Source organism: Lissotriton helveticus, chromosome 7, assembly GCF_964261635.1.
Source record: "Lissotriton helveticus chromosome 7, aLisHel1.1, whole genome shotgun sequence".
NCBI classification, from domain to species: domain Eukaryota; kingdom Metazoa; phylum Chordata; class Amphibia; order Caudata; family Salamandridae; genus Lissotriton; species Lissotriton helveticus.
Genome location: NC_136068.1, coordinates 1795859767 through 1795876198, shown reverse-complemented (window position 1 = coordinate 1795876198; position 16432 = coordinate 1795859767). Strand labels below are relative to the sequence as shown.

At 50.7% G+C, this 16432-nt stretch overlaps 1 protein-coding gene across 18 annotated transcripts in view; it reads left to right on the top strand.

Annotated features, from left to right (window-relative positions):
• Positions 1 to 16432, top strand: part of LOC144770773 (phospholipase A2 inhibitor NAI-like) — a 1245443-nt gene that overhangs the window by 35750 nt on the left and 1193261 nt on the right. For 17 of the 18 annotated variants that reach the window (XR_013599013.1, XR_013599018.1, XR_013599014.1 and 14 more), the window contains exon 2: positions 15143 to 15271. The exons of the other annotated variant lie outside the window; for it this stretch is intronic. Coding sequence is in view for 9 of the 17 variants with exons in the window: in XM_078655522.1 (XP_078511648.1) it covers positions 15220 to 15271 (52 nt within the window). In the remaining 8 variants the exon portion in view is untranslated. The remainder of the gene's footprint in view (positions 1 to 15142; positions 15272 to 16432) is intronic. 18 annotated transcript variants of the gene reach the window in all.

The following is a 16432-nucleotide window of genomic DNA, read 5'->3' as shown; positions in this document are numbered from 1 at the left end:
AACTTCGTGTAGGTCGAGGCATGCAGCCCCGGTGGAATGTAGCTGGAGCTAAACAGTAGCGCGCGACCCTCCCATTTCCCCACAAGTGACACAAAGCAGCCCGAGTCCTCCTCCCATTTACTCGTGACAATCAGTGGAAGGGCTGTGCGGATTAAAATTCCCACCCCCCTAGAGAACCCGGAGTGGGCCAGTAGCTTGTAACCGAACCGGTCCAGCACCCTACAAGTATTCCCTCTCAAGTGAGTCTCCTGTAGGAGAACTATGTCCGGGCCGTGGCGTTTCAGATGCTGCAGAAATAACGTGCGCTTTATTTTTGTTAACCAATCCATTAACATTTCATAACCAGACTGATCACCCCTTGAAGAACAGTGCTCTAGAATGCGCCGGACCCCCTTCGGCCCACTGCTGAATACCGATGACCACCCTATATAGCTTCCATACGAACAAACATAAACATTCCCACAACACCCCTCCCCTCCCCCCAACCACACCCCCACCCTGCCTCCCTGCTCAGTGGGCCCCCAATCAACCACCATCGTAATACGCAGAGTGCCTGTCGCCCCATAACCCCACAAACAATCAAATCAGGGAATGCGATGCTGCAGCCGCCGAAAAAGTCATAATGTAGAAACGGAGTACACACCCCCTAGAGAAATTCTGCAAAACGCCCCCACACCGTCTCATCTTTAAACCTAGTGCCGAATTCTCCGGAAGTCTATCATATGACTCAGTAACAGTCCGAGGCTTTCAAGTTCGCAGACCTCCACGGATCTTCGGCCACACACCTTCCAGATATTGAGAGGCCGGGACCCCGGGGGGAAGCCACCCCCCTTACCTTCGATGAAAAGGCCCCCCTCAGACAATGCTGCTCAGTTCTGTCACTTCAGAGGAGAATGTCCATCGAGAGGAGGATCTTGTGACGGGTGATGCCAGTCCAGGCCCCCTGGCCCTTGTTGTTCTGGGACGGGTGTTGCGATCCACCTTGGCAGCCCACGGTCCGCCATCCTTCCACACAGTCGCTCGCTTCCTCCAGTAAGTCGAAGAAGTACGCCTTCTCACCGTCAAGGACCTTCAGTGATTTCACTTTTGATCTATTTATGCTTGTGGGGGTTAAATGGGTATATCATTGCTTTCCTTCACCCGCAGATTAACTCTTTTGCAGATACATCTTGAAAAATACCAATCACCCTCTCTCCTCTCTTCTTCTCATTTTGAAATCACTGTTGAAATTTTAAGTTTCAATGTCGTTTTGTCTATCGTCACTCCTCACATTGTGTATTTTTTGACCTTGTAATGACCTTAACACGGAGGCATGTAATAAGTTTTAATCTCACCAGTACTGGATATTACGCATTATAATTCTTTACAATTGTGTATAAATATGAAACAACATCTATAGTATTTACTTTTCCAGTCTTGAAAAAGTCTATGTTTAGACAAAACACGTGTTTGCAAAATCCATGCTGGGAATACTGGAAAAAAATAAAACCAACATGTGTAACAACAATTCTATGTCAGGACCGGAGGCTTCGGATTATGCTTTTCCTTTCTTCGCTTTTATTTCCATAATTTTCACAGCAGCCAAGAAAAGCTCAATAAATGCTTATGTGTTCCAAAACCAGGTAAAGCAAGCATTTAACAGTAAAACAACAGAATTTTTGTGTCCAGCAAACTACAGTTCCCATCATTCCATGTGGGCATAGTCCAACCATAGTCCTACAACAGTGTCCATAACATGTAGATATGTCCTCCATCTTAGGTTCTCCTCCTCTTTCTTCGCAGCCAGTTAAGTGCCATTTCTTTCCTCATCTCTATGGGTTTTGGCCTTTTGCATTGATTGAGACTTAAATTACTTTGCGATTGTTTACGCTAGCAAGGGGGGCTCTGTGGTGTTTAAGATTGTGTTTATCGTTTTTCCCACAGAGTCCCCCTTTTTCCTGCATCGCGGGAGCGCTCTGCCGCTCCTCACGTGATCTTCCCAATGTGCGGTGGTCTACGCGGCCACCAGGGGGTGCTGCGGCGTCTCGCTGCTCCTCCGCGCGGTTTCCTCACATAGAGGAGCCGCGCTGAGGAGAGAGAGTCGCTTCGGAGCCTTGACCCCACCGCCTCTCCTGAACGCCCGGTAAACCGGGTCTGTATTGCCCCTATTTTCCTCACGCCCCGCGCGGGGTCGTTATAGCGGGTTTACCGCATTAATCGCCTGCGGGCAGGTTCTTTCAGCAGGGCGTTTTTTTTACCGCTCTAGGCCTACGTGAGGTCGCAGTGACCAAATCAGCCTTGTAGGTCCTTGTATGCCCAAAGGGCGCGCTGGGAGGCGGAGAGGACCCGGTCTTTGGAGGGTCTGCGCGCCAAGAAGGGGGTGCTGCCTTCATTCTGGTTTCTAACCAGACCCTAATAATTGCAGGGCCTTTCGGCCTTTACCTAAAATGGCCTTCCTCACCCTTGGTGTTGCTGGTGTACTTTAGGTCCCTGTAACAGGTCCTGTGGGCATGGAGCGTGAGGGGTATTATGAGGGGGAGTACCAGTACCTCCATGATGAGGACTTCTACAACGCGGTAGACAGCTCCATTTACCGTTGTGTCACGGAGATAGTGGGCCCTATGGCGGACCGCCTGTCTGCCCGCATTGTGGAGGAGTGCGCAAAGTTGGCGCAGAGTCATTCGGTTGCTCCTAGTGCGGTCCCGGTTCCTGTGGGGGAGGAGCCTCCCGCCCGAAGAAGCCATGCAGGGAGGGGGCCTCCGCGGGGGCGCAGGGTGTGGATAGTGATGCCTTTGAACGCCTACGCGATGCGTTTTTGGCCAAGGCGACCGCTCCCACCCCTGCGCCACCGCTGGGTCCGGAACCCTCGGGGTCTTTGGGGACGGCTCCCTCTTCACCGGGAGGGATTACACCGGCGGATACTGAGGATGACGAGGACTCGGTCCGCTCTTGGAGACCGTCCACTTCAGGCGCCGCATTGCCTGAGGATAATACGGGAATGCTGGACCGGGATGAGATCATCCACCCGCGGTCCGCGGCCTGGACTCCCGGAGACAAGGTGGCGAAGTTTGTGGCGGGAAGGCTTCGCAAGCCCCTTGAGAAGGAGTTTAAGTTCAAGTTCAGAAATTTATATAGCGCACTACTCACCCAGAGGGTCTCAAGGCGCTTGGGGGAGGGGGGTGCAATTACTTATCGAATATCCAAGTTGTTAGTTGTTTTCTGAAGTAGAGGTGGTTCTGTGTAAGGCGGATGGGGAGAGAATTCCAGGTCTTGGCCGCAAGGTAGGAGAAGGATCTGCCCCCCATGGTGGATTTACGGATGCGTGGGATAGTGGCGAGGGCTTGATTGGATGACCGTAGTTGGCGGGTGGGGGTGTAGAAGGTTAGTCGTGTGTTGAGGCATTCTGGTCCAAGGTTGTAGAGGGCTTTGTGTGCGTGGGTGAGGAGACAAAACGTTATTCTCTTGTTGACGGGGAGCCTGTGTAGGTCTTTCAGGTGACCGGAAATGTGAGCTTGACGAGGAATGTCCAGTATGAGTCTGGCAGAGGCATTTTGGATGCGTTGGAGTTTTTTCTGTAGTTTGGCTGTGGTTCCGCGTAAAGGGTGTTTCTGTAGTCCAGACGGCTGGTGACCAGGGCGTGGCTGACCGTCTTTCTTGTGTCGGTGGGGATCCAACGGAAGACTTTTTTGAGCATGCGTATGATGTTGAAGCAGGATGATGAGACGGCGTTGACTTGTCTGGACATCGAGAGAGAGGAGTCTAGGATGAAGCCTAGGTTGCGTGCGTGATACGTAGGTGTGGGTGCTGATCCCAGGGCAGGTGGCCACCAAGAGTTGTCCCAGGCAGAGGGGGATGAACCTAAGATGAGGACTTCCGTTTTGTCCGAGTTTAGTTTTAAACAACTGTTCTTCATCCACTCGGCTACATCTTTCATTCCTTCGTGTAGGTTGGTTTTGGCGGTGTTTGGGTCTTTGGTGAGAGAGAGGATCAGCTGGGTGTCGTCTGCGTAGGAGATGATGTTGAGGTTGTGTTGACGTGCGATGGAAGCGAGAGGGCTCATGTATACGTTGAAGAGGGTGGGGCTGAGTGATGATCCATGTGGTACGCCGCAGATGACTTCGGTGGCCTCTGATCTGAAAGGGGGGAGGCGGACTCTCTGGGTTCTTCCAGCGAGGAACGAGATGATCCATTCCAGTGCTTTTCCTTGTATTCCGACGTTGCTGAGGCGTTGTATGAGGGTGTTATGACAGACTGTGTCAAAGGCTGCGGAGAGGTCAAGTAGGATGAGGGCAGCTGTTTCTCCGTTGTCCAGAAGCGTTCGGATGTCATCTGTAGCTGTGATGAGGGCGGTTTCGGTGCTGTGTTTGGCTCGGAAACCGGATTGTGAGGGGTCAAGGGATTTGTTGGATTCAAGGAAGGCGGCGAGTTGACTGTTGACGGCTTTCTCTATGACTTTGGCGGGGAACGGGAGGAGCGAGATGGGGCGATAGTTCTTAAGTTCAGTGGGGTCTGCTGTGGGTTTCTTTAGAATGGCGCTGAGTTCGGCATGTTTCCAGTTTTCCGGGAAGGTAGCGGAATTGAAGGAGCAGTTGATGACATCGCGGAGATGGGGTGCGATGATACAGTCTGCTTTGTTGAAAATGTGGTGGGGGCAAGGGTCGGTTGGCGATCCTGAGTGGATGGAGTTCATCAAGCGGATGGTGTCTTCGGTGGTGATAGTGTTCCAGGCGTATAGGTTGTTAGAGTGCGGTTTTGGTTCGGGGGTGGGTGAAGTGGGCTGGTCTTCGGATTGGTTTAAGAAGCTGTTATGTATGTTTGCGATTTTGTTGTAGAAGAATGAGGATAGAGAGTCGCAGAGGTCTTGGGAGGGGGTGATGTCATTGAAGCCACCGTTGGGGTTGGTAAATTCTTTGACGATGTTGAATAGTTCCTTGCTGTTTTGGGCGTTGTTGTCAAGTCGATCCTTGAATGCTGATTTCTTGGTGGATCGGATGAGTTGGTGGTGTTTGCGGGTGGCGTTCTTGAAGGAGGCCAGGTTGTCAGTGGTTGGGTTTTTTTCTCCAGGCTTTCTCGAGGGTACGACAGAGCTTTTTGGATATCTTAAGGTCGTCGTTGAACCAGGGGGCTTTTTTGTTGCCTTGCTTGATTTGATGGTTTTTCAGGGGTGCTAGTTCGTCAATGCTGTGGGTGATCCATTGAGTGAGGTTGGTGGCTGCTTGGTTTGGGTCCGATGATTTGGCGGGAGGGTTTTGGTGAAGCGATGTGAGGAGCTGGTCGGTAGTGATTTTGTTCCAGTTTCTTCGGGGAATAGGTTGTGGGGGGTTGTGGGACGAGGTCTTTTTGTAGGTGAAGTGAACGCAGTTGTGGTCCGTCCAATGGAGAGTAGTAGTGTGATCGAAAGAGATGTGCTTGCTGGAGGTGAAGATTGGGTCGAGCGTGTGTCCGGCAAAGTGGGTGGGGGTGTCAACAAGTTGTTTGAGTCCGAGATTGTTCAGGTTGTCTAGAAGATTGGTGGTATTGCAGTCGTTCTTCTTTTCAAGGTGGAAGTTCAGGTCTCCCAGTAGAATGTAGTTTTCGGAGGGGAGGGCATGTGGGCTGATAAAGTCAGTGATGTCTTCGCTGAATTGTGTGCGGGGTCCTGGGGGTCGGTAGATGAGGGTGCCTCTGAGTGTGGTCTTGGGGTCGGTGTGGATCTGGAAGTGAAGGTGTTCTGCGGTTGCGAGGTTATCGTCGGAACTGGTCGTGATGCGGATGGTGTTCTTGTGGACTATGGCGATGCCTCCTCCTGTTTGGTTGGTGCGGTCCTTCCAGATGACCTTGTAGCCGTCCGGGATGGCTATGGCGATGTCGGGGGCTGAAGAGGCGTTCATCCAGGTTTCTGTGAGGAAGGCGACGTCCGGGGATGTGGTGTCGAGGAGATTTCAGAGTTCAATGGAGTGTTTGTGGACCGAGCGGGTGTTGAGAAGGATGCACTTCAGGTAGTTGTTGTCGGGGCACTGTTTGGGGTTAGTGGGTTTGGTGTGGGTCTTGATGCAGTCGAACTTGCAGGAGTGGCAGGTGAAGGGTCCATGGGTGTGTCCCGGGGCAGCCAGGTAGCATTGTGGTGAGCGGCCGGGGTTTAGAGCTGAGAGGGTAGCGGCGTCGTATGTGATGTGGACGGGGTGGGTCTTGCGGGGAGCAGGGGGTCTGGCGCTGGGCGCGGTCCAGGCGCGGACAGGCGTAGACGGGCTTACCTTTGGCGCACCTTCGGCGCGCATGGGGCGCGACCGCTGCACGTGAACGCTGCACGCAAATGCATCTGACATAAGTGGGAGGGGGAGGGGCGAGGAAGGGTCAGCTGGGAGGCGGGCGCGGGGTGGAGGGGCGGGCTGTAAGGCAAAATAACAACAAGATGGCAGCAATAACGAAAGGAAACTGGACGAGTTTGAGGTGGGCAGAGGCGCAGGCACAATCAGGCACAGATAAAACAGAGTAACACAATGCGAGCCTGTAAAAGCGCTACGCTGGCACACAAGCGCTACAATATGCAAACACAATAGCGTTACGCTGTAATTAGGCAATGCGGCAAATTTAGGTGATCAGGACGGAGCTCAGTCGAAATTAAAGCACCAGTCAATGTTAGGAATGAAGCGCTACGATACCAGCATCAGTCAATATTACAAATGAAGTGCTACGATACCAGCAGGAGCCAGGGAGCGAGGGGAGCGACCGCTACCGACGGAGTCAGGACGGTCACAACGCTGTGGTCAACGAGGTCGACTTAACCTTTCCTGTGGGAGGGAGGGTCAGCTGGGAGGCGGGCGCGGGGTGGAGGGGCGGGCTGTAAGGCAAAACAAAAACAAGATGGCAGCAATAACAAACGGAAACTGGACGAGGTTGGGGTGGGCAGAGGCGCAGGCACAATCAGGCACAGATAAAACAGGAACCAATGCGAGCCTGTAAAAGCGCTACGCTGGCACAAGCGCTACAATATGTAAACACAATAGCGTTACGCTGTAATTAGGCAATGCGGCAAATTTAGGTGATCAGGACGGAGCTCAGTCGAAATTAAAGCACCAGTCAATGTTAGGAATGAAGCGCTACGATACCAGCATCAGTCAATGTTACAAATGAAGTGCTACGATACCAGCAGGAGCCAGGGAGCGAGGGGAGCGACCGCTACCGACGGAGTCAGGACGGTCACAACGCTGTGGTCAACGAGGTCGACCTAACCTTTCCTGTGGGAGGGAGGGTCAGCTGGGAGGCGGGCGCGGGGTGGAGGGGCGGGCTGTAAGGCAAAACAACAACAAGATGGCAGCAATAACAAAAGGAAACTGGACGAGGTTGGGGTGGGCAGAGGCACAGGCACAATCAGGCACAGATAAAACAGGAACACAATGCGAGCCTGTAAAAGCGCTACGCTGGCACACAAGCGCTACAATATGCAAACACAATAGCGTTACGCTGTAATTAGGCAATGCGGCAAATTTAGGTGATCAGGACGCTTGTTTCCTTTCCAGTAAAGAATTGGCTTGGTAGTTTGGTCTACCCTGTTCCCATGATGCACTGGGCCAGGGACAGACTAATTTGCATGTAGCCAGGTTCTGAACTGGGATGGTGCAGTGAGCTAAAAAACGGTGATGGATCAAGCCCTGATCTTTTGACTGGGTATGAGTGTTCTGTTTAACTCAGATGCTTTGTCCATCACCACCCCCTTTCTGAAACGTTTTGGCCACTATAGGAGTGGCAGGGTATGCTCAGTTGTGAGTCCCTTGCTCACTGCACCATCAGGATTCAAGCAAGCCGGGCCGAAGACAGCTGCAATGCCAGAAACCGGTCCCCGGAAGCTTGTTTCCTTTCCAGTAAAGAATTGGCTTGGTAGTTTGGTCTGCCCTGTTCCCATGATGCACTGGGCCAGGGACAGACTAATTTGTATGTAGCCAGGTTCTGAACTGGGATGGTGCAGTGAGCTAAAAAACGGTGATGGATCAAGCCCTGATCTTTTGACTGGGTATGAGTGTTCTGTTTTAACTCAGATGCTCTGTCCATCACCACCCCCTTTCTGAATCGTTTTGGCCACTAGAGGAGTGGCAGGGTATGCTCAGTTGTGAGTCCCTTGCTCACTGCACCATCAGGATTCAAGCAAGCTGGGCCAAAGACGGCTGCAATGCCAGAAACCGGTCCCCGGAAGCTTGTTTCCTTTCCAGTAAAGAATTGGCTTAGTAGTTTGGTCTGCCCTGTTCCCATGATGCACTGGGCAAGGGACAGACTAATTTGCATGTAGCCAGGTTCTGAACTGGGATGGTGCAGTGAGCTAAAAAACGGTGATCGATCAAGCCCTGATCTTTTGACTGGGTATGAGTGTTCTGTTTAACTCAGATGCTCTGTCCATCACCACCCCCTTTCTGAAACGCTGGCACACAAGCGCTACAATACGCAAACACAATAGCGTTATGCTGTAATTAGGCAATGCGGCAAATTTAGTTGATCAGGACGGAACTCAGTCGAAATTAAAGCACCAGTCAATGTTAGGAATGAAGCGCTACGATACCAGCATCAGTCAATGTTACAAATGAAGTGCTACGATACCAGCAGGAGCCAGGGAGCGAGGGGAGCGACCGCTACCAACGGAGTCAGGAAGGTCACAACGCTGTGGTCAACGAGGTCGACCTAACCTTTCCTGTGGGAGGGAGGGTCAGCTGGGAGGCGGGCGCGGGGTGGAGGGGCGGGCTGTAAGGCAAAACAACAACAAGATGGCAGCAATAACGAAAGGAAACTGGACGAGGTTGGGGTGGGCAGAGGGGCAGGCACAATCAGGCACAGATAAAACAGAGTAACACAATGCGAGCCTGTAAAAGCGCTACGCTGGCACACAAGCGCTACAATATGCAAACACAATAGCGTTACGCTGTAATTAGGCAATGCGGCAAATTTAGGTGATCAGGACGGAGCTCAGTCGGAATTAAAGCACCAGTCAATGTTAGGAATGAAGCGCTACGATACCAGCATCAGTCAATGTTACAAATGAAGTGCTACGATACCAGCAAGAGCCAGGGAGTGAGGGGAGCGAGGGGAGCGATCGCTACCGACGGAGTCAGGACGGTCACAACGCTGTGGTCAACGAGGTCGACCTAACCTTTCCTGTGGGAGGGAGGGTCAGCTGGGAGGCGGGCGCGGGGTGGAGGGGCGGGCTGTAAGGCAAAACAACAACAAGATGGCAGCAATAACGAAAGGAAACTGGACGAGGTTGGGGTGGGCAGAGGCGCAGGCACAATCAGGCACAGATAAAACAGAGGAACACAATGCGAGCCTGTAAAAGCGCTACGCTGGCACACAAGCGCTACAATATGCAAACACAATAGCGTTACGCTGTAATTAGGCAATGCGGCAAATTTAGGTGATCAGGACGGAGCTCAGTCGAAATTAAAGCACCAGTCAATGTTAGGAATGAAGCGCTACGATACCAGCATCAGTCAATGTTACAAATGAAGTGCTACGATACCAGCAGGAGCCAGGGAGCGAGGGGAGCGACCACTACCGACGGAGTCAGGACGGTCACAACGCTGTGGTCAACGAGGTCGACCTAACCTTTCCTGTGGGAGGGAGGGTCAGCTGGGAGGCGGGCGCGGGGTGGAGGGGCGGGCTGTAAGGCAAAACAACAACAAGATGGCAGCAATAACGAAAGGAAACTGGACGAGGTTGGGGTGGGCAGAGGCACAGGCACAGGCACAGGCACAATCAGGCACAGATAAAACAGAGGAACACAATGCGAAGGAGGCGCGGAGTTGCCTGCGGGGAGAATGTCCCCCACCTACTTTGGAGGGCAAGGTAGCTATGACGCCCGAGCTAGATTCTAAGATGGCCACTTTTCTTGCAAAATTTGTAAAGGATCCCCGCAAGGGTATTGACCGCTCCTGGCGTTCCTGTCAGGATAAACTGTTGGACGCTATAGGACCCATTACTAAAATCCTTGACATGGCAGAGGAGGCAAAGGTGTCTGGGGCCGTGATCTCACCGGAGGTCCTGCCGAATTGGGCGCAGAGGGTGGTCATCTTCCTGGGGAACGCCAACTGCGCCCTCTCGACGGAGCGGCGGCGCTCACTTCTAATCAAATTGGACCCGAAGTTGGGGGACTTGGCCTCCTCGGTGGCAGAAGCGGTGGCCCAAGGAGGTCTCTTCGGGGACCCGTTCATTAAAGAATTGGGCAAGTTCGTATCGACCTTCACTTCCCTAGACAAGGCCCAGTCCAACAGCGTTTCTCTCGCGGGGCCGGTCGCGGTAGGGGCCTCGCGACCGGCCGTGGCGGTCAAAACTTTACCAAGGGTGAAGGCTCCGGGCGAGGGTAGTACAACAACTCAGCCAATTATACCAACTTTTACCCCTCCCGGGGTCAACGTTTCCGAGGCCGGGGAGGCTTCAAGAATAATTCCGGCGGCAACAATTCCGGAGGTAAGTGTCATCCCTGCGGAGCAGGTGCGCATTGGCGGCCGGCTGCGGCTTTTTTAGACGCGTGGGCGGCCATTACAGCGGACGCGTGGGTCTTGCAAATGATCCACGGTTTCCACATAGAGTTCTACAATTGCCCCCATCAATCCCGGCCCCCATGGCCTCTCGTGTTTACAGGGGAGGATGCGCAACTGATCGACAGAGAGGTATCGGAACTCCAGCGCAAGGGGGCCATTTGTCGTTCAGTTCTGCATCCGGCAGCCTTCCTCAGCAATCTTTTCCTGGTGGAAAAAACAGACGGGGGCAAGAGACCGGTTATCAACCTCAAAGAGTTCAATGGATGGTTGGTCTACCGGCATTTCAAGATGGAGGGAATCCATCTCCTTCAGGATGTTCTTCTTCCGAAAGATTGGATGGTGCGCCTAGATCTCAAGGATGCGTACTTAGTGGTGCCCATCCACCCTCCTCACCGTCGTTTCCTCCAATTTCTCTGGAGGGGTCAAGTGCTCGAGTTCACGGCCCTTCCGTTCGGACTTTCCTCTGCCCCTCGGTGCTTCACCAAGATACTCCATCCGGCAGTGGAATTCATACGGAGTCAGGGTATTCTGATGATCATCTATCTGGACGACATCCTCTTGATGGCCCATGTCCTGAGCAACTGCGACTTCAGCTTTACCAGACGGTTACCCTGCTGCAGGGGTTAGGTTTTGTCATCAACAAGGACAAGTCTGTCCTCTCTCCGTCTCAGAAAGTAGTTTTTCTGGGTTTCGTGGTGGACTCCTTGCAAGCCTCCTTGAGCCTTCCGTCTCGGAAGATGGCCTAGATCAAACATATCTTGCGACATACGATTGTAAAATCCCACACGTCCCTCCGTCAGATTGCCAGGGTAGCAGGGCTTCTCTCCTCGTCCATCCAGGCAATCTTTCCGGGGCCCCTTCATTACCGAGCTCTCCAACGCCTAGGCGCATCACCTCAGGAAGGGTATGTCGTACGATCGGTTGGTTCCTCTGTCTGCGGAGGTGAAAGACGAAATGTCTTGGTGGCTCACTCACATGGAGGCTTGGAACGGACGGGCGATTTTTGGCTCCATCCCAGATCTAGTAATAGAATCCGACGTCAGCCGGTCAGGTTGGGGCGCCCGCTGCGGGGATTTCTCCACAGGCGGCGCTTGGTCTTCAGAGGAACAGGCCTTGCATATCAATTGCCTGGAACTGTTGGCGGGTTCTTTCGCAGTGCGCTGCTGGACCCGGGACTCAGTACGCTCATGCGTTCTCCTGCGAATGGACAATGTCTCCGCGGTTCGATACGTCCACCACCTGGGCGGTCCTCGGTCCCGAGCACTAGCGAATTTGGAGAAGGAGTTTTGGGACTACTACCTGGCCCATCATGTTTCCGTGACAGGGGAGTACCTGCCGGGCTGAGCCAACCAAGTAGCGGACTGGCACCCCAGACATCTGTGGGATTCCAGCCAGTGGAAACTGGACGTCGAAGTGTTCAGGCGATTGAATTTACTCTGGGGTCCTTTTTCAGTGGACCTGTTTGCATCCCGTCTGGATCACCAACTTCCTCGATTCTTCAGCTGGAGGCCGGATCCTCTGGCGGAGGCAACGGATGCTTTTCTGCAGGATTGGAGTCAGGAAAAAGCATATGCGTTCCCTCCTTTTTCGATGGTGGTTCGGATGGCGGCCCAGTTGCGCCGTCAGAAGGCAGAACTGGTGATCATCACGCCGGTTTGGAGGTCTCAAGTCTAGTTTCCAGTTTTTCGGGAACTTTCTTGGGATTTTCCAATCCTACTCCCCCGGTTTCATCGTCTTCTTCTGAATCCGGAGGAGTCGTCACATCCCCTCATAATCAGGGGTCTCTGCAACTCATGGCTTGGCGGCTTTCAGGCGACGCAGGTCGCTCCCGGGCCTTTCGGGACAAGCTGAGAACTTCATGTCCAAGGCCTGGGCCGCAAGCACTGCAAAGCGCTATCGTTCCGCCTGGAATAGGTGGGTGCGTTGGTGTCTTCGACGGGGTTTGGATCCCATGGTCGCGGGAGTTGTTCCCAAATTAAATTTTTTGTCCAAATTGGCCTCCGAAGGGCTGGTTTATCGCACCATTAACGCAGTGCGCTCTGCGATTTCGGCTGCTCATTACCCTGTGGAAGGCTCCCGAGTCGGGGAGCACCCCTTTGTCTGTCGGCTCCTACGGGGTATCCGTCTTTCTTTGCCCCCAGAACCACGCTACTCGGTCCTTTGGGACGATAATGTTGTTTTGAATTTATTTCTGTCTTGGCAGCCTAATAAGTATCTCTCTTTGAAGGAGTTGTCGGCCAAACTGGCCATGCTTTTGTCTTTGGTATCTTGTCGCAGTGTGTCGGATGTTCGGGCCCTGGACATTACGGCAAGAGTCTTCTCCCCGGACGGGGTCACATTTACTGTGGGACGTCGCACAAAGTCTGCATCGAGGGCAATTTCTTACCCAGCGTTTGTAGATACTCCCAAGCTGTGTGTGGTTCAGTGCCTGAAAGCGTACGAAGACGGGACCCTGGAACTTCGTCCTCTGGGCGAATTACAACTACTTATTGCACTAAGGAAGCCACACAAGGCTGCCTCTTTGCCCACCATTGTTTGTTGGGTGAGATGGGTCATGCAGGAAGCAGGTATTGACACTAGTTTGTTTGGAGCACACTCAGCTAGGGGAGCGATGGCCTATAAGGCATTTACCCTGGGAGCACGTCTGGAAGACTTGATGCGTGCAGCAGATTGGTCTTCAGACTCCACCTTTAAAAGGTTCTACATTAAACCAGTGGTGGATATTGCACATTTGGTGGTGAGTAAGCTTTGAACTAGCATAATCCGAAGCCTCCAGTCCTGACATAGAATCGAAATTTGCCTAGCTTAGTAATGGTAAGTTTCAATTCTATTAAGGATGCGGAGGCGAGGATTATCCCACCCAATCTCCTCCGGAGGATTTTCTCCCACCCGTACTGCAGTAAGTAAAGTGATTACCGTATTTCTAGGACAGTGTTGACTTCTAGATGTGATGTTGGTGCAGTACGTAATTTTCAATGTATGGTTTTCGGACGCTTACGCTGTTGTTTTTTCCTGGTAGGGAATGAAGGTCCGAAGCCAGATCAGTAAGATGGGAGCGTGACTCGCGCAAAGAAAGAGGAGGAGAACCTAAGATGGAGGACCTATCTACATGTTATGGACACTGTTGTAGGACTATGGTTGGACTATGCCCACATGGAATGATGGGAACTGTAGTTTGCTGGACACAAAAATTCTGTTGTTTTACTGTTGAATGCTTGCTTTACCTGGTTTTGGTACACATAAGCATTTATTGAGCTTTTCTGGGCTGCTGTGAAAATTATGGAAATAAAAGCGAAGAAAAGGAAAAGCATAATCCTCGCCTCCGCGTCCTTAATAGAATCGAAACTTACCGTTACTAAGCTAGGAAAATTTCGATTCTGTGAACTATTTGTGAGTAGCTTTATTTGGTGAAAGGATATTATTGGTCTTCCTGGAAATTATTCCTTGAAAAATATGTCTGTTGTATAATTAGTGTTGGGTACACTTGTCCATTACACTTTGGATATCTATACGGTTGCTTGAGAGTGCTGAACTAACCTGCTTTGTCTAGTTTGTATGTCTCAAGGCAAGACCTATGGCTTTGTCAATGTTTATTTGCTGTTCCTACAGTAAAATAACATCCTGGTGATTTCAGAGACGTTTTGGTCTCCCTTCAATGCTTTTTAATGTTACACTCAGAACCAGACTGAGAACGCAAATCAGCCCTGGCAATTAAGTCGGACCGGGTCCTGGGAATGGGGTAGATGCCGGTGGGAAACATGTCTGCTGCTTTTGTTACATGGGGCCAACATTGCAGCACTGCTACAAAACGGTTCCGCAGTAACAAAAACGGCGCCCACTGTTCCAAAACCAGCCCCCACCCTTCCAGCCCATGGGAAAACTTCTGTTGCCAGTTACGGCTAGTCCAACACTGATTACAGTTAAAAATTTGCCCATTATATTGGCCGAACTACATGTTTAGGATCACTGGCTGGGGTAGTGATCCTCAATCCTTTGGTATTCCAGTTCCTCTCAAACTAAAGGAACTTGCATGCTCCTGGAATCCCGGCTTGTATTCTTCTAATGCTCATACTTATGGAACTACTTTTTGCTTTGTCATGAAGCAATCCATGAGAATGCATGTGTTTATTTGCTCTCTCAATATTGCTGAATTGCCTGTCCTCAGTACATACCCCTATTGCTTCCTCTCACTTGCCCCCATACTCACCCTCTACTCTGTTGTTCACTTACCTCTACCGGTACCTCATTTTTGGGTGTCCAGCAGCTGCCATTTGTGCCTCAATTACTCCCTCCCCCCTCACCCATTTCCCATTCCTTAATTCCACCTTCTCCCCCCAATCCTTATGGTCATTAAAAAATACTTTTACGTTTTGTTTTTGGAGGGTACTACATCTACTATTTGCTGCTGGGTCAGTTTGCCCACTGAGATTTTTTATTTTTTATTTATCAATCCAACTCAGCAGCTGAGCTGGATCAACTAAAGGCATGAAGTGTAGTTAGCAGACATAAGTCAATTCACTCTGAATAGAGCTTTTAAGAACCACACATTTATAAAAGCTGAAAAACTGATGTTGCATTATAATTGTTTTAGTTGCAAATTAAATTGTGTAATTTCTTCAGATTAGTGTAGCTTCTTATTTCTTTCTTCTACTGTGTTTTAGTGAGCACAGGAACTATACCTCAAGGAACTCTGTAATCAGAACATAACTGGATACTTCCAGACGTTATTACAATCAGCATGAGGACTGCTTTTTCTGTCGCCTGCTTTCTGGCTTCTCTTTGTTTTGAAGGTAAAATCATATTCCTATTGCACATCTGCTCAGTATGACAGTGTTTATTTTTAAATTGAAATAATTAATACATTCCTCATACACGGACAGATGTATTAAGTTGTCTGTGTTCTGAATATAGGGCACATGAAAAGTGCCAGATGGGGACCTCTTCTGAGTGTTGACAATAGAAGTTACCATTTGTTCACACTTCCTGTTATCCTAATGAAAAGTGCCAAAGAGTCTCTCAGAATGCACACTTATTAAATCCTTGCTTTTGATGCTAAGAATGTAACCACCGGTGCTGACTATAATAGCAGCTGTTAGTGTAATGGATTGTGTTGAAAGTGGTTCTTTCAGGTTGGCTGAGATTTTGCCTAAGCTAGGCAGACCCTACCACTCCCGTCAGGGTTAGGTGATTTCACTCACTGTAAAACCTGCGCTCACCGTTGGGTAGCTTGGCATTGAGCAGTCAGACTTAACACAGAGGTAACGTGTAAAGCATTGGTACAGCACTCTCACACAATAAATACACCATACACTGAGTGTCACAAAAGAGACTTCACATGTGGTGTAAGTAAATAAAGATTATATTCCACACACACATTAATTAACACAACAGGAGCATCATGTATTTCTGGGCATAATCACACTTCGAAATATTACTAGCAGTACTAGTCCCAACAGTTTAAAATGACATCAGTAACATTCACAATTGGGCAACATTCTATTTTACCCAAGCACCCTTATACGGTGCAATACTTTTTCAGAGCCTGGCTCACCCTGGAAAATAACACAAATCAGATCCACAAATTCCTAGTGTGCACCTCAGGTCACAATGATATCAGGAATGTTTACACACAGGAATCTATTATACCTTTCATCAGCACCGTGGGCCAAGGCCGTACGGTTAAAACGAATATCAAAAATGGAGTATTTGTTAGGTAATGAAACAATACAAGTAACAACTCTACAGCACGATGCAAATATTAGCAGAACGTTCTCATACAGCACACTCAAACGGCACTGTAACGCAGTGCAAAGGATATCGGTTAGTCTGTATGAAGCACACTTGCACACATGCACGCAGCAGTTTAACGCTGTGCAAATGATATCCAGTAGGTCATTTGATAATATGAATGCGGACCCCATGGCACAGTCCCTCCCACACCTCTCTGTTAC